General features: G+C 38.1%; 2 protein-coding genes across 2 annotated transcripts; one reads left to right on the top strand and one right to left on the bottom strand.

Annotated features, from left to right (window-relative positions):
- Positions 1-1,810: 1,810 nt before the first annotated feature.
- Positions 1,811-7,500, bottom strand: LOC103021671 (microfibrillar-associated protein 3-like). Its single transcript, XM_007236270.4, has 4 exons — positions 7,228-7,500; positions 4,078-4,264; positions 3,501-3,871; positions 1,811-2,491 (listed from the first exon to the last, which is right to left on the bottom strand). The coding sequence occupies exons 1-4, from the start codon at positions 7,288-7,290 to the stop codon at positions 2,147-2,149; spliced, it is 966 nt and encodes a 321-aa protein (XP_007236332.3). The 5' UTR covers positions 7,291-7,500; the 3' UTR covers positions 1,811-2,146.
- A 1,319-nt stretch (positions 7,501-8,819) lies between these two features.
- Positions 8,820-19,293, top strand: LOC103021356 (reticulon-3-A). The gene is made up of 7 exons (XM_022676355.2): positions 8,820-8,940; positions 11,072-11,282; positions 12,146-12,284; positions 12,675-12,744; positions 13,656-13,702; positions 17,936-17,994; positions 18,698-19,293. Exons 1-7 carry the CDS (start codon positions 8,865-8,867, stop codon positions 18,744-18,746), a joined length of 651 nt encoding a protein of 216 aa, XP_022532076.2. The 5' UTR covers positions 8,820-8,864; the 3' UTR covers positions 18,747-19,293.
- Positions 19,294-22,869: the final 3,576 nt, after the last annotated feature.

Below are 22,869 nucleotides of genomic sequence, written 5' to 3'. Positions count from 1 at the left end.
TAAATGCTATTTATATTAATTGCATCAATTACTTAATTACTATTTACTAAAATGTTTAAAAAATGTATTAATCATAATTAAAATCATGACTTATTTTTCATACATATCTCAGGGTGGTTTTGATGATTTTTAAATTAGAACATTTGAATGTGCTGAGCTTAACTGAGAGCTTTAATAGAGGAAAGAAATGTTAGTGTAGCTGTATATTCTACCTTCAACAAGTACTCAAAGTACACAGACATATATCGTCCTTGCCTATGGCACAGTTGAACCTGATAGGGTGCTGCAAGGACAAAAAATACCACAATAAAAACATTTTTAAAGGTTAGGACATTTTTTATTAAAACAAATTTAAACATTTTAATACATTTCAGCTATTAATGGGAAAAATATAGTTTAGGGTTTAGTTCATCCGTTCATGTGTATGTGTGTGTGTGTGTGTGTACGTGACCAGTGCGGATGAAGTAGTGTTCACTTGTTTTACTGTTTTTAAGTTAACTGAATTGTCTCTTTCTATAAAACACAATACTAATGAGGGAGTATAGGGAGCCATTTTCGGTACAGCCCCTGTTATTAGAATGAATATTTTGGTTGGTTTTGTGGAGATTTTTGCTGCCTTCCTGTTACTGACCCTGCCTGTCCCTAACTACCCCTGTATGCCTAGCCCCCATGTTAATAAGTTGTGCATTTGGTATCTGCGAGTGTTTGTCCTTGGTTTGTCCAACATGAAAAATATGCATTAAAAAAATGTGAAGATAATAAAAGTATTAGTAGTGTTATAAATGATTTAATATATATGAGTGGCAAAAAAAGCTTTTTTACCCACTCTTAAAAACAAGAAACAAAAAATGGAAACAATCAGCATCACCTTCAAACAAATCAGTCATTAGATCACAAGCAGCAATAGATTTAAACATCAGCTTCAATTAAATTGTATTCAGTGCCTTATAATTTTTCACATTCTGCTACATTTCCAATTAATTTACATTTCACCACCAGTTATTCATTAATATTGAAATTTGTTTACATATACATATTTTAAATACCACATTTAATCAATTTTGTAAACAGGAATGAGCATTTTTCATATTGATCAGTAATCAATTCCAGGAAGCGATTTTAATTCCACACAGTAGAGCAGCTTCACTAGCCATGCTAAAGTGGCTAACAGTGAATAGAATCCAGTAACCACCAATTAGCTTATTGTAACTTGTAAAGAGTAACTGTTTATTTTACCTTGAGTGTATTGACAAATATCTTTCAATAATGATTACTTATCTTAGTATCTATAATTACATAATTATTGTGTGAAACCTTGTATTGTATAGGCATTAACCAATACTCACATTATATTTGATCATTTTTACTCACAGTGTATTTTACACGCAATTATATAGAAGATTAACCAATAATCACAATATATTCTTTACATATATAGTAAAACATTGTTTGATCAGGCATGTGACTAACACAGACTCTATTATATGACAAATTAACCCACATTAACATATAACATATGAGATGTAGCTCAGGCTTGAAGTATTTTGTTTTACTGCATGACCCTAACTAACGGTCATCAATTCGACTGGTACGGGGCTAATTTGCTACAAAAAGGCTATTAGATCAAAGCAGCCTTTTGGTGAGTGAGTGCCTCCCTAAAAAACCTCTGCTTCAAAGCGGGGGGTGACGCACACACACAGATAGTGCCAGGATGGAAGAACACAGTCAAGGTCAAACACTAGTGGTCCTGTCAGACACGTGAAACTTCAGTATTAACACGTGCATGCTAACATGAGATGATTTTAACAACGCCTCATCAACAGGCTTACGTCATTTTGGGTATAAAACATGGAGTCAGATCAGAGGGGGGTCAGAACTTATGCTGGGACGGCTGTTAGACGGTCTTTCATGTGTGGGTTCTCCTGAATATTCAGCACTTTGTAATAAATACCTGGTTTGCTTTCAACTTCACTCCACCTGTCTGACTCTCTCTATCAAACGAACACGCAGGGGAGTTGTACCCCGGACGAGAGGTGGGAGTAGCCCACCTTTCATTTTCTTTTCTACAACAATTGCAACATGTTGACTGATGGCTGTTTGTTCCTATTAACTGAACTTTTCCTTTAAAAAAAAAACATTAGCTATGCTAAGTGTTAGCATTAGCATTAGCATTAGCAGTGTCGATCTCGAAGGTGTGTGTGTTAACACTGGGCTCCTCAGCATGAGCAGGTGGACGGTCAGTCTCTGATAAATGGTGGACAGACACTGTGACGTCCAGACTGTTCCTGCAGAGCGGTTCCCTCTCCGCCGGGTCGCTCTGCACAACTGAAGATTGGTTCTGCTCCAGAGCTGCCAGACCCCCACCATCAGCAGGGTGGGCCTCCGTGTCGTCCGCCGGCATCCTGCAATTGAGGATAAGTGGGGGCAGTGGGATGCTCCGGGCCAGGTCCTCCATCTGCCTCGCGAACTCCATTGTCTTGCACTGCGTCACCTGCAGCATATCAAACAGCCTTTATCATTAATATATTAAAAATATTGTACATTCACTAACACTAACTGTCATATTCCAGACCAGTCAGATTAACATCAACCCAATATTCACTTTTATTATTATATTTCCTCTTACATTCAATATAAATACTAAATTCAATGATTTATTTATTATTTCAAGTATGCAGAAGAAAACGTGGCAATAATAAACGCCATTTAATACAGTCTATCTATCTATCTATCTATCTATCTATCTATCTATCTTGAACTTGGTATTTGAATACATATTTGAATGCATATTGCTTTTACCCACACATAGCTTTTAATGCCATTGGAACCTCACTCTGCAGGACTTTTAATAGAATTTAATTCTGCATCAAACTGATTTTTTGGAATGTATTTATTAACACACACACACTATATGTTTTTAATATATTTTGCACATACACATATAAAAATATGGATTTAAATTTGATTACAACTTTCTTCTGGAAAGTATTTTAATTTTTTTGCCATACTGGATATTTTTTTATTCCATTATGGATATTAATGCTCTTATTTTTTTATTGTTCCTATTTTTTTCATATAATTTAATTCTTAACATTTTCCATATATTTAGAGCTTCTTTCTGGTTATTAATTGTTCTAAAAAGTGTTCTAAACAGACTTGTACACTATATACACTGCCTGGCCAAAAAAAAAAAAGTCTCCACCTGGATTTAAGTAAGTAAATGATGTGGGGTTGTTGCTGCAGTTGGTCTGCAGGCTTAGGTTCAGCAACAGTATGTGCTGAAAGAATGAGGTCAGCTGGCTACCTGAATATACTAAATATAGACTAGGTTATTCCATCAATGGATTTTTTCCCTGATGAACACGAGCATAACCATATATTATTTTTTGGTGGTAACTTTTTTGTGGCTGTAGTATATGTTTCTATTGTTTTCATAAGTACCGCCTCCCCATGCTCTCTTGTCGTCTGCTGGAATACCAGAGACCGGCGCTGGCACTGACCTTGGCGAGCTCCAGGGTTTTGGCGGAGGTGACAATGGGGATGCGCTTGGCGATCTCGAAGGCCTTCTGCAGTTTCTCAGCTCCCTCCACCCGGAAGAAGTCGTTGAGGGCGCGCTCGGTCTTGCGCAGGTGGGTGCTGACCATGCAGAGGCGGGTGATGTTGAGGACCATGGTGATGGAGAAAGCCACCAGGCAGATGATGACGTAGTAGAGGCCCAGGCCGCTGTGGGTGTAGCTCACCCTCAAACTCACAGTGTAGTTGAAGACACCGGCAGAATTCCAGGCTACACAGGTGTACCGCCCTCTGTCCTCGAATGAAACAGAGCTGATGTTCAGTCTGTCTTTCTCTACCAGCATCCACCCACCCTCACCTGAACAGAGAAGAGCTGTTTGTTACTGGTCTGATGCTGAATGACGAGTATATCAAAATTCTAAACACAGCACATGCTGGTTTATACTGGTCCAGCATTAAAAGAATTACAGGTATTAAAGGTTCCAGACAGCATATACTGCATGTGTATGATTCGGTTCTGGGTTAATGGACACTGGAGAGTAAAACCTGAACACGATATTTTACCTGACGCATTTGCTTTCAGAACCTGTCCTTTGGAGTTGTACCACACGACGTGATCCAGAACCTCGCTCACATTACACCAGATAACCACACTGCTGCCCTCTTTCACCGTGAGGTCCAGCAGAACCGGCAGGCCCGACAGCTGCTCAGGTACCAGCCGGGTCGTCTCCTCTGACAGCTCTCCGTGGACCTGAGCCATAAAAAAAAACAACACCGGCAACATTAAACATGCAGTACCATCAGTACCAATACTAAATTACTGGTACTATAGCACATCAAATTATATGGCAGACAATTACATTCATACACTTCTGTTAAACAGTCACCCAAAACCAATGTTAAACTCGATATCTTAGCTCTGACTGAGTTTTAGCTTCTACAAAACCCTTCTAATCATTATAAAATACAAATATGGTTCTGGGTTTTTCTGTACATCTCCAGCCAATGCTCAAATCTCTACTGATCAAATAACCCAGGTCTCGAATGATAAACAATTTTTAAAGTGCATTTCCTAAAAAAAATCATGATGAATTGGCAGCTTAATTAGTTCCTGTTGCTACAGTCAGGCCCAAAAATATTTGGACAGTGACACAGTCTTTATATTTTGGGCTCTGCATGTCATCACACTGGATCTGAAATGAAACACCTGAGATGCTTTTGAAGTGTAGACAGAGAAATAGCGGAAATGTTAGAAGCGGCTAAACCAGGGGTGTCCAAACTTTTTTTGTTGGGGGCCAGAAGGAGAAATATATTTGAAGTCACGGGCCACACTCTGTTATAAAACAAATAATGAAATATACCACTTTAAATAATAACTTTTTTCCTGATTATTTCATTTACACACCATTTTACTTGACTAACTATCTTTATCTTTGACAGTGTTGTATAAACTAAGATATAAAAGTCCTTAATTTCGGCAACTTTTAGACTCTTTGGCCCGTTTTTCTGCAGTTGAATTGCGCACCCTCTCCGCTTTTAGACTCTTTGGCCCGTGTTTCTGCAGTAGAAATGCGCACTCTCTCCGCTTTTACACTCTTTGGCCCATTTTTCTGCGCTAGAAATGCGCACCCTCTCCGCTTTTACACTCTTTGGCCCGTTTTTCTGCGGTAGAAATGCGCACCCTCTCCGCTTTTAGACTCTTTGGCCTGTTTTTCTGCGCTAGAAATGCGCACCCTCTCCGCTTTTAGACTCTTTGGTCCGTTTTTCTGTGCTAGAAATGAGCACCCTCTCCACTTTTAGACTCTTTGGCCCGTTTTTCTGCGCTAGAAATGCGCACCCTCTCCGCTTTTAGACTCTTTGGCCCGTTTTTCTGCGGTAGAAATGCACACCCTCTCCGCTTTTAGACTCTTTTGCCTGTTTTTCTGTGCTAGAAATGTGCACTCTCTCCGCTTTTAGACACTTTTGCCCGTTTTTCTGCGCTAGAAATGCGCACCCTCTCCGCTTTTAGACTCTTTGGCCCGTTTTTCTGCGGTAGAAATGCACACCCTCTCCGCTTTTAGACACTTTTGCCCCATTTTTCTGCGCTAGAAATGCGCACCCTCTCTGCTTTTAGACTCTTTTGCCCCATTTTTCTGCGCTAGAAATGCGCACCCTCTCCGCTTTTACACTCTTTGGCCAGTTTTTCTGCGGTAGAAATGCGCACCCTCTCCGCTTTTAGACTCTTTGGTCCGTTTTTCTGGCTAGAAATGTGCACCCTCTCCGCTTTTACACTCTTTGGCCCATTTTTCTGCGGTAGAAATGCGCATCCTCTCCGCTTTTAGACTCTTTTGCCCCATTTTTCTGCGCTAGAAATGCGCACCCTCTCCGCTTTTAGACTCTTTGGTCCGTTTTTCTGGCTAGAAATGCGCACCCTCTCCGCTTTTAGACTCTTTGGTCCGTTTTTCTGGCTAGAAATGCGCACCCTCTCCGCTTTTAGACTCTTTGGTCCGTTTTTCTGGCTAGAAATGCGCACCCTCTCCGCTTTTAGACTCTTTGGCCCGCTTCTCTGCGCTAGAAATGCGCACCCTCTCCGACTCTTTGGCCCGTTTCTGACACCTAGCATTCAAACTTTGAATCTCACATTATAAAACCTGCTTAACAGCGGGCCAACTTTCATTTTATTTCTAAAATACCTCACGGGCCGCTCCAAAAAAGGAAACGGGCCGCAAATGGCCCACGGGCCGTAGTTTGGACACCCCTGGGCTAAACCAACAGTTTGGTACATTCTGGGGAAAAAAGAGCGCACTGGTGAGCTTGGGAAATCAAAAGGGCCTAAAAGGCCTGGACATCCACGGAAGACAGTTGTTGTTTATGATCGCATAATCTTTTTGATGGTGAACAAAAAACACATCTAGACATCCACCCAAGTGAGGAACACTCCAGGAAGTCGGTGTACCAGAGCAGAGGGTTCACCACAAGGTGCAAAACATTCATAGAAATACCTGAATTAGACTATAGACTATACCAAAACCTGCAAAAAGAATGCAGGTCTGGAACAGCATTCTTTAAACAGGTTAAACTAAGATCAGCCTGTATCAGAATGATGGAAAGAAGAAAGTATGATGAAGGTTTGGAAACTCATATATAGAGGTGATAAAACCTAATATACTTCTTTGGCCCCCATGGTGGCCCACAGTGGCCCTCAGTTTGAGAAGCACTGTTTTAGAGCGAGAAAATTTAGAATGTGTTTTTTTTATGCCCTTAAATGGTTGCCCTTCCAATAGAAAAGTGTATGATTTTTTTGCGTGCTGGTGGCCCCGTGTCAAGCCCTGCTTTTGGTCCTGGCCTTTAAACAGCTAGTGCCATTGATACTTTTATTTTAGCCTTTTACTTACAGTGAAACCAATCACTTTAAATTAATTCTGCATTATTTTAAAATTATTTTTAATTATTTAAAATATTTTAAATACATTAATATAGAGAAACAGTGTATCAGTGTTGTATCAGTGTTGTTTTTTTAATGTAAATTAAATCAGACCATGTTTGAATAAGGTGTTTTTACAAGTTTTTACAGAGTTCAATAACATTTACTTACACCAACTGTAGAGGTAACACTTTATGTTGCTCCAGAACTGAAATTTAGGGTCTAATAAAATTCTGCACATGTTCAGAACCTGTTTTTCAAGTATATAATACATTAATATACTGTAATAAAGCTTAAACACCCAGCCATACCTGACTGATGATGTGGACAGAGATCACGAAGGCCCAGACTTTGAGGAATATGACCCGGGTCATTGTGAAGAGCTGTCACAGGCTGCTCACAGGAACATGCTGGGTGTGTTTCTTCTGCCAGGCCTGCAGAGCAGAACTCTAGTATAGGACCGTTCTCCAGGGATCCTTTGGGATAAATTATCTGTGGAATTAAAAGCAGGTCAGAATAAAGACAACACAGAAGTAAATCACAGTGAGAACTTCCTGTACAGACAGTGGGCCGGTCAGACCTGCTCAACAGACACAAAGGTATTTTTCAGCACTTGTACACAGCCAGGCCCCGCCCACCTGCTGCAGGATTGGCTAGAGGTTTAGACTTACAGTCCAGCCTTCCCTGAATACAGGTGGGAAAGTAGATTTAAGAGTAGGCTAAAGGTCAGCACACCAAAAAGGAGATATAGTGATAGTGATATGGCTGAAGTAGTGATAAACACAGACAGAAGGTAGTGAGTACATTCATATATATTTTGCCTAAATTTCCTTTGGGAAATCTATCTATCTATCTATCTATCTATCTATCTATCTATCTATCTATCTATCTATCTATCTATCTATCTATCTATCTATCTATCATCTATCTATCTATCTATCTATCTGTCTATCTATCTATCTATCGATCTATCTATTATTTTTATGTACAGCTCTGGAACAAGTTACACTGCTTAAATTTTTGCAAAGTGTGTAAGACTGGTGGAGGAGAACATGCCAAGATGCATGAAAACTGTGATTAGAAACCAGGGTTATTCCACCAAATATTGAACTCTTAAAACGTTATGAATATGAACTTGTTTCGTTGCCTTTTTTGAGATCTGAAAACTGTTTATTTGGCATTTGGGAGATATGTTGTCCATAGTTTATATAAAATAAAACAACAATATTCATTTTAATCAAATATATACCTATAAACATAAATACAAAATTTAGCTTCTTGCAATCTATTATAACACCCAAAAATTTCACATCTTGAAATTGTTAAATTCTTTTTTCATCTTTATTTAATGTTAACTTTATTTAAAGTGGTTTCCCAAATGATTTATTAAATTATTTATACTATAATGTTTTTTGTGTTTGTATATATAGCATTAATTGATTGCTACTGATCTAGTTTGTTACAGATTTTAATTCTTCCTTCAACGTATTAGATAGATCATTAACAGTGCACAAAGAGTAGTATAATCTGCATGAATCTGTAGCCTGGGTTCATTCAACACTAACGGCAGGTCATTTATGTGTATTAAGAATACAAATGGGCATATGAAAACTAAAGTTCCTACTGGTAGGTTATAGTCTCATGATTTACATATTTCTATAATATATAATATTAATTTATATAAATATTTGTATTTCTTTACTAATATTAAAGTGTATTTACTCTAAATAACGTCAGTGCGCTTACACACACTTGACCAGCAGGTGTCGCCAAAACACCATGTATTGGTTGTTTGATTTATTTTCTGAATCTAGTTGGTTTGAGTCACCTGCAGCCTCCGGCCCGGGATCATGACCCCCAAAACCCCACCCACCGCGGGGGTGATCAGACCACAACAGCGCTCACACACACACAAACACACTTACCGAACCCTCACCGGCCTGCAGAGATGGAGGAACCGAACAGTACCGGTCAGCCCGCGGAGCTGAACTCCAGCAACACTCTGCACAACTCCGCGCGCTCAGGTCGGTTTAACAGCTTTACTGAACACGTTTTATGTTTATGTGTGGATATTAACAGTTTGTGCGACTAATATTATAGGAATGGTCCGTTCCACCTTAAATGATGCCTAAACTGCTCTATTATTTAAGGTGGAACGGACCATTTTAATTCAAGGTAAGCAAGTTAGAAGCTAATTTAGCTTGGAAGTTTAAATATGTAAAAAGAAAGTTGATAATTTTGCTAAATACAATAACTATAGTTATTATATTTTAACATAAACTTTTATTTCCAATTAGAGAGGCTAAATATTTATATTGGTTTATATGTAGGTAGATATGACATGTGCTTTATCCACTATAATGCTCTGTTTATTTGACATTATAGACATGTTAAAATATTAACGACACTACTATAACTAATATCTTTGTATTACAGTGTATAAACAGGGCTGGACTATCATTTAATATTCATATATTTTTTTGGAATGGAAAGTGTTTGGTAACAATAATACGTTTTTAAAACACATTTCCAGTGTGTTAATATAAATTATGCTCAACATTCTCACTGACACTCAATACAGGATGCGTTATATAAATTTGCAAATTCCTTCCCTCCCCCACCCATATATATATATATATAATCCAGCCCTTTTAGTAAACTGTTAAATATTTTAAATATACTTTAATAGTTGCGCACAGTGATTATAAGCTCAGTATACAGCGTTACAGAGCTGAACTGAAGGATATTAGCATTGTTTGCAAGCTTAGTGTTCCGTAAGGTTTGAGTTTAAGCTTTTGCACATGACTTTCTTTCCAAGGTTTAAAGCAGAATCACACTCTGCTTGGCAGAATCCAATCCACCTGCTATAATCCCTCATAATCAGCACGTTGAGCAGTTGAGGAGTGTGTGTTTCTGTATAGAGGTGTAAATGGTTACTTAGGCTTTATTAGGCCTTTATATTCACACAGAACAGCTCTAAACTTTCTGATGCAGTGTGGTTTTAAAACATGATGGACTAGTTTTCAAAGTTGTATTTAGATGGTTTACTCAGCATTTTGTGTAGTAGAAAAAAGGAATAATCTACAATTCAAAAAAGTTGGGACGCTGTGTAAAATGTAAATAAAAGTAAAAAAAAAAAATCCACATCTCATAAACATTAGGCTAACATTTTACAATTTTTGTAAAGCATTATAATAAAAGCAAAATAATTAACTTGCAATAATTAATTTAGAACCTCAAGACAGCATTGCAACATGACTGGGTATAAAAAGAGCATTTTATAGAGGTAAAGTCTCTCAGAAATAAAATATTTTTTATTATTTTTGTGGAATCATTTCAGGAAACCTTCCTTATCATAACATTTTGAACACTTTGGATATCCCAACCTATATGCAACAGAATATCATTAAAAGATTTAGAGTGTTAGGGACAAGACTGACATAGTATTGGATGCTGGTGATCTTTGGGCCCTTAGGTGGCACTGCATTAAAAACAGGCATGATTCTGTACTGGAAATCACTGCATATGCTCAGGAACTCTATCTGTGTAGTTCATTGTGCAAAACACAAATGCAAGTTGAAGTTGTATCATGTGCAAAAGAAGAAACGTCACCACCGTCTGAAAATTATGCTGTTTTGACTAAAAGCTTGTGTAAAATGAGCAGAAGCAAAATGGAAACTGTTCTTTGGTAAGATTAATCAAAAATTTAAATTCTTTGTACAGCACGATAAAGCAGACGAAGTTCAAAAGCCTGAATCTGATGGTATGAGTCATGGTAAGTGCCTGTGGTGTGGGCAGCTTATACATCTGGAAAGTTACTATCAACAAAAAACAGTATATAGACTAAGAAACGCAGGACTGTTGAGCACCTAGAATCTTCCATTAGAGACAGAAATTTAGCAACTGCTTTCCTCACCTCAGACATTTACAGACTGCAGGAAAAAGAGGGAATGCTACAAAATGGTAGACATAGCTCTGTTACAATGTTTTGAGATCTGATATGTGTTCTCTTTTTTATTGTAAATAAAACCAGTTTATGACGTTTGCAAAATATTGGATTCTGTGTTTTATTTACATTTATTTTACACAGCGTTCCAGATTTAATAAAACTTAATTCTGGATGTTGATGCTAATCTTTCTTTCTTTTTCTCTCAGTGGTGGAGGAGCTGGTGTACTGGCGGGATATGAAGAGGTCAGCTCTGGTGTTTGGGGGTTCTCTGCTGGTTCTGGTCTCTCTGGCTACATTCAGTCTGATCAGCGTGGTGTCGTATCTGCTGCTGGCACTGCTCTGCGTCACCATCACCTTCAGAGTCTACAAATCCGTCTTCCAAGCCATCCAGAAGTCTGACGAAGGACATCCATTCAAGTTTGTTTACAGCCATATCAAATCTGCTTTAATCTGCTCCCGAAACATTGTTTCACTGTTTTTCTCTTCAATCATCCATGCCTTTATAAGTGAAATTCGAATTAATTTTTAAACAGAGTTAAAAGCTGCTTTCAAGTCAGAAATCCACAGCAGTTGTGCAGTTCTATTGAATAATCTCTTTTATTTAACTTGCTCAATAAGTCCACAGTTATAAAATCAATATGGAAGGACTAGAAAGAAAAAAATAAAAGCTAAATTACCGAACTAAAAGTTATCGGTACCTACAAACTAGGATAAATTAGTTAGATGTGACCAAAAACCAAAATAAATTCAATTATGTTCTTTAAAAAAAAACATTATTATTAAAAGTGGACTTAAATTAATAATTTGCAAAAAAAATGTTTTTGTTTAGCCAAGAATTACATTAGAGTTAATCACTGTAATGACACAAAATTGACACACAAGTGTTAAATGAACTAAAAAAAAAAAAGGTTATTAAAAACAATACAGGTACATATATGATTATATACATAGAAAATTAACACTATCATCTGAATTCTTTCAAATGTTCTTGTTTAAAATAAATTAAAAGTTTAAAATTTTCATGCTCTTAGATTTTTGCATATACTTGAGCATACCTTTTGTAATATGTAGTATTTTTTTTTGTTCGTTTTTATCTATTCATTTTCATCACTAGACATGTTGAATAATACGAGATTACAGGAAACGCTGAACTCATGTTGCAAAACACACAGAAAATTTAAAATATATATATATCTATATATTACAGTATGAAATTGCCCCTGATGCTGTGGTCATAATGTTTGTGTGGGTGCATTTATACTATGATATGTGTTTTTGAGGTTTCTGCTGGACCGGGACATCAGCATTACTCCAGAAACAGCCCACAGGTACACTGATGTCCTCCTGCTGAACCTCAACAGAGCTCTGATCCACACCAGGAGGCTTCTGCTGGTGGATGATGTGGTGGACTCGCTGAAGGTTGGTTTAGTCCACTAAGGAGGGAGATAAATCTCTTGGGTCCAGAAAATACAAATCTGCATCAGGATTTTGTTTCTACTGCTTGGATGGCTCTTGTGGTTTTAGTCCACTAGTGGGCAATATGATGGTGTTATTGATGGTGCTTTGAAGTCCAGAAAATCAGCATTCCCTCAGGATTGTGTACCGAACTTAGAATCCTGGTAACAAAATCCTGGAGCAAATTTGTACTTTCTTGAAAATCCTTTTCTGGATTTATCATTTCGGGACCAAGATTTGCCTCCTTTAATGGTTATGGATTATAAGGATGTTGTCTAGAATTGCAAGAATGTATCAGTGTACCATAATAATTCTCAGTACAGAACCCACCCAGAACTACTGTCTCTGTTATAGCTGGCGGGTCTGATGTGGATCCTGACGTACGTGGGTGCTGTCTTTAATGGTGTAACTCTTCTAATCCTGGGTAAGAAACAGCTTTCTGGTCCCTTTTATACCTGGCAATAACATGTGTCTTGAATGATCTGATATCAAATGATTGGTAAAAGTCAGTCATTCACACCTGACATTTTAACTGTGTCTGAGATGAGGCAACTGGTTCCACCTGTGCTCTAGCTACGAGTATCACTGTAGGTGCAGTTTCTCCAAAATTCAAATAATGACCAGTTCCTTGAGCTTAAGTCAATGACGCGAGACTTCTTTAAAGTTTCAGCTGTTTACTGAACCAAAATATTCAGATTACAAAGAAAAATAAAAGTTCTTTCCATATTTTTAAGAGAATGGCTTAGTTCCATGTAGTCACGGTCAAAAACTGTTGCACTATAACCCTCTAGTGGCTGATGCAACTTCAAGCCTCAGCCGCATGATGTCACGAATAAATTAATATAATTAAGCAAAAACTTACTAAACAAAAAATATTACTGAATAGGCAACAGTCAGTCTAATCAAATATTCCAACAAACATTAAATATTACAAAATTTTAAGTTACAATTTACTTATTTCCATAATGGCTCTAACAATCACCATTATCCTTTAGTGTCTTATTGTAGTGTGCTAACCAGTGCAAACAGTACATGGAGTGGTATTAGTTATATACGTTCTTATAGGGTCTGTGATGCGGTTAAGATAGGTGGGGTTTTGCTTTCAGGGATGCATCAAAACACTGTGGCATAAAATAACGTGGTCATATGCACATGTGGTTTGGGTGATTGGATTACGATGCTGAAAACTGTATCCCGTTCATGCCTGTATTTTGTGCTGGACACTTATCAGATCACCCTGCAGGCATGTTATTGCAAGGTGTAGACAGGGTCATAGTCTGTTGGACACTGAAGTTGATGATGTTAACCTCCTAACGTCTGTTGTTCTGTCTGCAGCTGATATCACCTTTTTCTGTGCTCCTCTGGTTTACGAGAAAAACAAGGTAGGAGCTTCAACACAGGTTATCTTCTGATGTTTGTACTTTAAGTAGTAGACCCTCCCTTAATATTAGCGGCTATTCGCCCTCTAAGCCCATTATAAAAATGCAAGTTAGGTCAGAAACAAATGTGCAAAGGTGATACATAGTGAGGAATAGGTGGGGTTTAAGCTTCAATGAATTTCTAACATTTAAAATGGGTTGCTACCCCCTGCTATGTAATAGAGGGAACATTTTATAAGTTACCTTCATAGCTCCAATGCTAATTGGTTTGGAATAAGGTTTCTTAATATGTTAGCTACATTACCCTCATAGCTCCAATGCTAATTGGTTTTGTATAAGCCTCCTTTACATGATAGCCACATTACCCTTATAGCTTCAGTGCTAAGTAGTTTGGTAAAGGCTTTGTTTACATGTTAGCCAAATTACCCTTATAGCTTCAATGCTAATTGGTTTGGTATAAGCTTCCTTTACATGTTAGCTACATTGCCCTCATAGCTCAAGTGTTAATTACCGGGATATGATCTTCAGTTACCTGTTAGCTGCATTATTGCTTATAAATATAGGCTTTAATTATTAAATTAACTTAGCACAGCTCAAGTGCTAACTGCCCTATTTTTATATCCATAACACAAAAAGTAGCTAAAATATTTAGTTAAAATTGCCAGCTGAAAGCTTTTAAAAACATTTTATTTTGGGTGCTTTAATAGGACTTTCCAGATACTTTGTTGGTAATATTAACTGAATAAAACTACAGAGAGTATTGTGTAAAAAAGTGTTACTCTGTCACATCATAGTAAATTCATCACAAAACTCTAGATACTGTTTAAAGCAGATAAAGTGAGGCTTTTAAATGCATAAATGATTTACCTTATACTGTTGGTACTTGTGCATCTAAAAAAAATTATTTATTTTATTATTGATGATTATGGCTTACAGCCAATGAAAACCCAAAAATCGTTGTCTCAGAATATTAGAATATTATATAAGTCCAATTGGTACTTTTGGTGTTATGGGCAGTGTGCCAGGTCCTGCTGGAAAATGAAATCCACATCTCCATAAAAGTTGTCAGCTGAGAAAAGCTTGAAGTTTTAATATTTTTATTTTTTTTACTTAATATAACAACACAGTGGACCAAAACCAGCAGATGAAATGTCTCTCCAAACCATCACTGATCATCAGTAAATTTTTCATTTCATTTGGAAATTAGGAGACCAGAGTCTGGAGGACGAGTGGAGAGACGCACAGTCCAGGCTGCTCAAAGTTTAGTGTAAAGTTTCCACAATTATTTACGGTTTGGAGAGACATGTCATCTGCTGGTGTTGGTCCACTGTGCTACATTAAGTCTAAAGTCAGTGCAGTGTTTTCCCAGAAAATCTTGCAGCACTTTATGCTTTCCTCTACTGACAACTTTTATGGAGATTAGAGCTTAGATTCTCTGCCCGAACCTCGGGTCGGGTCGGGCCGAGATTTCCCACCACATTTCTCGGGTCGGATCGGGCTCCAGAAAATAGTCAGAGATGTAGGCATCTGTTTTCTAATTCTAACGAAATAGCAAAAACTGAAGTGAAAAAACATTTGTGTTAACTGAATCTAATAAAAACAGTAATTAAAAGGAAAAAACATAACTAACTGGAACTGTATTGTGTGTTTATCAGTGTTGGGAGTAACGGCGTTAAAACTAACGGCGTTACTAACGCCGTTACTTTTTTTCAGTAACGAGTAATCTAACTAATTACTATGACTGTAACTATAACGCCGTTACCATTTCCGACACCCCGTTACTGCACGTTACTTTAGCAGCTCTATGAACTTTTTTTTTTTTACTTCGCTTTGCCCTGGTTAACCCCTCCTCTGTCCGGTGAACTTGAGCTTCTGGCCGCTGTGCCTGTAGGTTTACGTGGTTTGGCGTGGTGAAGTGAGGCACAATTGTGACGATTTGCGTGCTCTTATCAATTCAGTGATTGCCGTGGACAACCCAAGTTCCGAATTAAGGACGTTAAGCTCTTTTTAGCTGCTCCGGTTTTTGTGGTGCTGCTGCTTTCTCTTTTAGAGCTTAGATTCTCTGCCCGAACCCGACCTGACCTGAGGACCGACCCGAAATCGGGCTCCTATTTTTATTTTATATAAAGCTCTGGTGTGATAATTACAATGTTACTAAGTAACCAATTATTATTGTTCACTAAAGCGAACGAAATAGCGAAAACTGAAAGTGAAAAACATTTGTGTTAACTGAATCTAATAAAAACGGTAATTAAAAGGAAAAAACATAACTATCTCAAACTGTATTTTGTGTTTATAAAACTAACTAAAACGAACTGAAATTACTGATAGAATACCCTCATTTTTGTGTTTAATTTATTTATAAGCGCTGTTGTACAGCGGAGTTGTACAGCGGGAGTTGTTGTGCCGAGCGCGCGGCACCTCGTGGTCCGTTAGTTCTTGTGTAAAGCGCTCGCGCTAGCAAGCCCACCCTAAAATGAACAGAAAAAATAAAAACAAAATAAAATTAAACTATAATAAAAATGAAAAATGTTATCATCACGTAGCTCTGGGCGCACGTGAACGCCTCTGCGTTTGACTTGCAGCATTGTGTGTAGCTGTTCTTAAAAATCATTTTAATTAAATAATAGTTCTATGCTTCTATGTTACAGTGTTAATTAACATAATTCTGATTATATTTTGCTCATTCAAACAGCCCGAAAACAGACAGTTTATGGGGCGGATCGGGTCAGGCTCATAATGACAGTTTATGGTTCGGGCTTGGGCAGAATGTGCACGGGCTCCGGCTGGGTCGGATTTTTTGGGCACGATCTAACCTCTATTCTCTTTTGGTGAAGCTCTTATATTAATACCATTTTAACGGGCATTAAATTGTTGTTTTTGTCCATTATTTTGTTTTATATATACATATTTCTTTTGAGTGTGGCTTGGTTTGTTAAATTTCATCCCCAGACGCGTTTTTCCGCTTTTTTCAGTATTACAAGTTTTAGTAATTTTCTTTGGTTGTGTGGAGAATTTCGTTTTATTTTTTTGAAATTCGTTAGATTATATTTTTGTTAACATTTTGGGTTTATTTTCGTTTGTTATTTTTTGTTATTTTTCTAATAATAATAGTAAATGCATAATTGATTTCCTTTTTTTGACGGGCGAATAATAAAAAGTAACGCGATAGTTACTTTTACTGGTAACTAATTACTTTTATAGTGGAGTAACTCCGTTAGTAACTCAGTTACTTTTTTGGAGAAGTAACGAGTAACTATAACTAATTACTTTTTCAAAGTAACGTGCCCAACACTGGTGTTTATAAAACTAACTAAAACGAACTGAAATTACTGATAGAATACCCTCATTTTTGTGTTTAATTTTTTTATCCGCTGTTGTTCAGTGGAGTTGTACAGCGGGCGGTGTTGTGCCGATTCAGTCGGATTCAGCAGGGAGTCGGATACGGCACAGCAGCGGCAGCGCACGGCGCCTTGCGGTCCTTGACGTTTGTTCTCGTTTAAAGCGCTCGCACTAGCCGCAAAATACGACAGAATACACTGAGAAACTGCAGAATTATGTATGGGATTACAATATGAGCGCGAGGCAGATGAAAGAGAAACAGGAGATACAGTGTGTTAGAACCTTTACCTGTGAGTAGCTCATACACCAGAACACACAAATCTGTCTCTCTCTCTCGTTTCTTAGATTGATCTCTCTGATAAGATGTGTGAAAACTAATAAAAACTAGCAAGCCCACTCTAAAAACAAATTAAAACTTACTGAACTATAGGAGCAAAAAAAAAAAAATTAAACTATAATAAAAATGAAAAATGTTATCATCACGTAGCTCTGGGCGCACGTGAACGCCTCCGCGTTTGACTCGCAGCAGTGTGTGTAGCTGTTCTTAAAAATCATTTTAATTAAATAATAGTTCTATGCTTCTATGTTACAGTGTTAATTAACATAATTCTGATTATATTTCGCTCATTCAAACAGCCCGAAAACAGCCAGTTCATGGTTCGGGTTGGGTTGGGCTCGGGCAGAACGTGCACGGGCTCGGGCTGGGACGGGTCAGATTTTTTGGGCCCGATCTAACCTCTAATGGAGATGCAGACTTGGCACACTGCCCACACTGCCAATATCTTTTTTTTAAAGATATTTTTTGCTGGAAAAACAACAAAGAGTATATAAAATGTTTGTAATTGGTAAATGTATATTTATAATTTACTGCACAGTTTATTATCTTGTCCTCAGACCCAGATTGATCGCTATGTGGAGCTGGTGAAGACTCAGCTGGAGGAGAAACTGGAAAAGTAGGAGAGTTAAAGATATTTAAAAAAAAATAGAACGGCATTAGAAATTGTGTATTCTACTACTACTACTACTGCTACTATCAAGCATAGCTGTGTTGTTGAGGTATATGTTTTTTTTTTTTTTAGCTTGTTAGCTACATTAGCTTTGTAGCTCTAGTCCTGATTGGTGGCTTTTATTATGAGTTAACTGCATTAGCCGTAGCATAGCTCCAGGTCTAATTAGTGGGATGTAAGCATCCAATATAGCTTGCAAGCAGCTTCAGTGCTAACTAGTGCAGTAGAGGATTTGTTAGCTACATTAGCATCGTAGTTTAAGTGCTAACTGGTGGAATATGGAACTCCAATAACTTATCTGCATTAGCTTTAGCATAGCTCTATTGCTAATTGGTGGGGTAAAAGCTTCCAGAACATGTTAGCTAAACTAGCCTTAGCATAGCTCCAGTTATAATTAGTGGGGTATAAGCTTCCAGTACCAGCAGTAACTAGTGGTATGTATGATTGATTTTATATTGTGTTGGTTACCTTAGCTTTAGCATTGTTTGTAGGATATAATTTACATCACTTTTTAGCTACATTTGCACATAGTGCTAACTGGCAGATAATGAAATCAAATTTTTTGTTACTATTGAAGCTAGATTACATTACATTTTTTTTAAATTAAATATTCCTTTAATTTTCTGTGGTTGGTGCTTTTGTTTTTCAGGTTGCAGGAGAAGCTTCCTGGAGCGGTGCAGCGCAGCAAAACGGACTGAACTTTATTATAGTTTCTTTGTTTTTTTCCTTTCTGATGACTGATGTTTAGTTTGAGGAGGAATTGTTCAATCGTTTCATTTTTTTTTTCTCTCTTTATAGCAGTCAGTCAGTTAAAGTGGTGAATACCTGGTCAGTAGGTGGCACTGTCAGCCCTGTTACTGCTGGTGGATCACCCGTGCTGAAGTGTGCTGTAGTGTGCAGCCGACACTGCAATAACTACTGCGCTACTGCCTGAAACCTAAGTGTGATTCTGTAAGGTTTAGAGTAACCATTCTGGGGGCATTTTTCCAAAAGCATCTTAGCTTTAAAGACATCTTAACATGTAGAGAGAGAGACTGCTTAGTGTGATACAAACTCGTGCTGAGAACCTTTTCGGAAACCCAACCCAGATGATTCTGATGGCAATTCCCCTCAAAATATAGTTTTGGTGTTTTGTTTTGGTTAAATAATAATAATTATCCTGTTCTACATGGCTGTTTTTTCTGATTGTATCTTTTTGTCTGTAATTAAAATAAAAAGTAAAATAAACTGTAAATAAAAACTTTATGTCCAGTTTATAACCCCTTATTTTGGATACCCTTGTTGACCAATTTATCAGAAAAACCTACTAAATATGTTCCCTGTTAAGATGTGCTGTCTCAGACTGTGGCTGATCTGTTACTGTAGTACTATACAATATCAGTACACTAAGCAAAATGGTACTCACAGACAGTGGACATTTTTGGTGCTAAGTAGAATAATTTTAAGAAAAAGTTTTTTTAGTGGACTGCAAGATGCTGTCTTTACATTTGAAGAGTTAACCAAAGCTGTAACCAAACAAAGAATATCTAAAGTACAAAAACATAATGATTGAATATAACACCAACCTTCATGTCTGTGAGTGCCAAAATGTGGGATTTTAAGATAAGTAGATATTTTAATGGTGGATTTAGGATGGGACGTTTTTAATTATGGCACAAAAAAGATTTCTGAGCAGCTCGGAAGAAGAATTGTTGATGCTCATCAGGCTGGAGAAGTTTACAAAACCACAGTCAGTCAGCCAGATTGTGTTCAAATGAAGTGGTCCAACTTCAAAAAAGTTGGGGGGGGGGGGTGAGGGTGGAGCATTGAGGGTGGAGCGTTGTGTGTGTGCTCTTACCGTGAGACTGCACCGCTGCGCTGCTCTCTGGTCCAATGAAGATAATTTAAAAACCAGGACATTTCCTCACCTGAAAAAAACCCGGGACGCCCGGGACAGGACGTGAAATACTGACATGTCCCGGGAAATACGGACGTTTGGTCACCCTACTGTAGCACCAGGGCATATCATATTACATTCTCATAGTGGGAGAGCCTGATCCAGAGGTAGGCAAGCACAAGTACACAACCATTTATAGACTCCAGAATCCAGCATTGTCTGGATAAATCACTCTTCACATTTTTCACTCTTTGTTTCATTTAACTCACATGCTGTTCATTTCTTCTGATCCTTCTTGAGATGGTTTTACTCCTTCATTATAGTCCAGCTGTGTTTAATTGAACTGATTGGACCTTATTAGGAAAGGCACACACCTTACTATACAAGACCTCACAGCTCACAGTGCATGTCAGAGAAAAAGAGAATCATGAGGAAGAAGGAACTACCCAAGGAGCTCAGAGACGGAATCGTGTCAAGGCACAGATCTGACCAAGGTTACAAAAGAGCATTTATGCAGCACTCAAGCTTCAGAAGAAGTTTAGGACGACCAGAACTCTTCCAAGACTAGGCCGTCCAGCCAAACTGAGCAATCGTGGGAGAAGAACCTAAAGATGACTGTAGCTGAGCTCCAGAGATGCAGTAGGGAGATGGGAGGAAGTTCCACACAGTCAACTATCACTGCTGCCCTCCACCAATCAGGGCTTTATGGCAGAGTGGCCTGGTAGAAGCCTCTCCTCAGTGCAAGATATATAAAAGCCTGCACAGTGTTTGCCAAAAACACAAGGATTAGAACAAGAGACTATTATAAATAAGATTCTCTGGTCTGATGAGTCAAAGATCGAAACCAGGCACTGCTCATCACCTGCCCAATACAATCCCAACAGTGAAACATGGTGGTGACAGCATCATGCTATGGAGGAGTTTTTTAGCTGAAGGGACAGGTTGATTGGTTGTAGTTGAAGGAAAGATGAATGCGTCCAAGTGCAGAGATATCCTGGAAGAAAACCTCATTCAGAGTGCTCTGGACCTCAGACTTGGCCGAGGGTTCACTTTCCAATAAGAAAATGACCCTAATCACACAGCTAAAATAACAAAGGATTGACTTTGGAACAACTGTGACCATTCTTGACTGGCCCAATGTCTACATTTCTGTTTTTTGGGGGGTACTGAGTGTACACTAATTAGAAATAAAATGAACTTTTTTTTATTTTAGCAAATGGCTGCAATGAAACGAAAAATAAAAAATGTAAAGGGGTCTAAATATTTTCTGTACCCCCTGAAGCTCTATATATGCCACATTTACAATTCTGATCAAAACTTGTTAAGTCTGGTCAAAGTGCAACATACTATATACAGTGGTTTGAAAAAGTGTTTTCCCTCTTCCTGATTTCCTGATTTTTTGCATGTTTGTCACACTTCAATGTTTTGGAACATCAAACCAATTTAAATATTAGTCAAAGACAACACAGGTAAACACAAAATGAAATGAAGGTGTTTATTATTAAGGGAGAAACAAAATTCAAACCTACATGACCCTGTGTGAAAAAGTGATTGCCCCCTTGTTAAAACATACCGTAACTGTGGTTTCTGACACCTGAGTACACTGTCTCTACTGCACTGCCACACCCAGGCCTGATTATTGACACACCTGTTCTAAATCAAGACATCAATTAAATAGGACCTGCCTGACAAAGTGAAGTCCACCAAAAGATCCTTAAAAGCTACACAGCATGCCGAGAGCCAAAGAAATTTAGGAACATTTGAAAAAGAAGGTAATTGAGATCTATCAGTCTGCAAAGGCTTATAAAGCCATTTCCAAACCTTTGGGAATCCAGCGAACAACAGTGAGAGCCATTGTCCACAAATGGTGAAGACATGCCTCACTTGCCTCAGTTAAGGTCTGTGGTTATGCCTCAACCATCAGAAAGAGACTGGGCAAAAATGGCCTTCTAGACAAAAAACCCTGCTGAGCAAAAAAAGAACATTAAAGCTCGTCTCAATTTTTCCAGAACACATCTTGATGATGATCCCCAAGACTTCTGGGAAAACATTCTGTGGACCGATGAAACAAAAGTTGAACACTTTGGAAGGTGTGTGTCCCAGTTGATCTGGCGTAAAAGAAACACTGCATTCCAGAAAAAGAACATCATACCAACAGTAAAACATGGTGGTGGTAGTGTGATGGTTTGGGGCTGTTTTGCTGAGTCAGGACCTGGAAGACTTGCTGTGATAAATGGAACTATGAATTCTGCTGTCTACCAAAAGATCCTGTGGGAGAATGTCCGACCATGTGTCTGTTCGTCACCTTAAGCTGAAAGAACTTGGGTTCTGCAGCAGGACAATGATCCAAAACACACCAGCAGGCCCACCTCTGAATAGCTGAAGAAAAACAAAATAAAGACTGGAGTGGCCTAGTCAAAGTCCTGACCTGAATCCGATTAAGTGGCATTTGTGGCATGACCTTAAAAAGGCTGTTCATGCTGGAAAACCCTCCAATGTCGCTGAATTACAACAATTCTGCAAAGATGAGTGGAGCCAAAATTCCTCCACAGGGCTGTAAAAGACTCATTGAAAGTTATTTCAAACGTTTGGTTGCAGTTGTTGTTGCTAAGGGTGGAACAACCAGCTTTTAGGTTTAGGGGGCAAACACTTTTTCACACAGGGCCATGTAGGTTTGGATTTTTTTTCTCCCCTTTTCTCACCTTCATTTAAAAATAGCATTTTGTGTTTACCTGTGTTGTCTTTGATTAATATTTAAATTGGTTTGATGTTCCGAAACATTCAAGTGTGACAAACATGCAACAAATCAGGAAATCAGAAAGGGGGCAAACACTTTTGCACACCACTGTATGTTTAACAAAATACTAAATATGTTTTAATTGTTTAACTGTTTTACCCTTGTTGATTTCAGAAATCCTCAACAAAACTTAAAGGTTTGTTTCTAC

Source organism: Astyanax mexicanus, chromosome 17, assembly GCF_023375975.1.
Source record: "Astyanax mexicanus isolate ESR-SI-001 chromosome 17, AstMex3_surface, whole genome shotgun sequence".
In the NCBI taxonomy this organism is placed as follows: domain Eukaryota; kingdom Metazoa; phylum Chordata; class Actinopteri; order Characiformes; family Acestrorhamphidae; genus Astyanax; species Astyanax mexicanus.
Note: the sequence above shows the minus strand (reverse complement) of the source record. Positions and strands in the feature narration are given on the sequence as shown.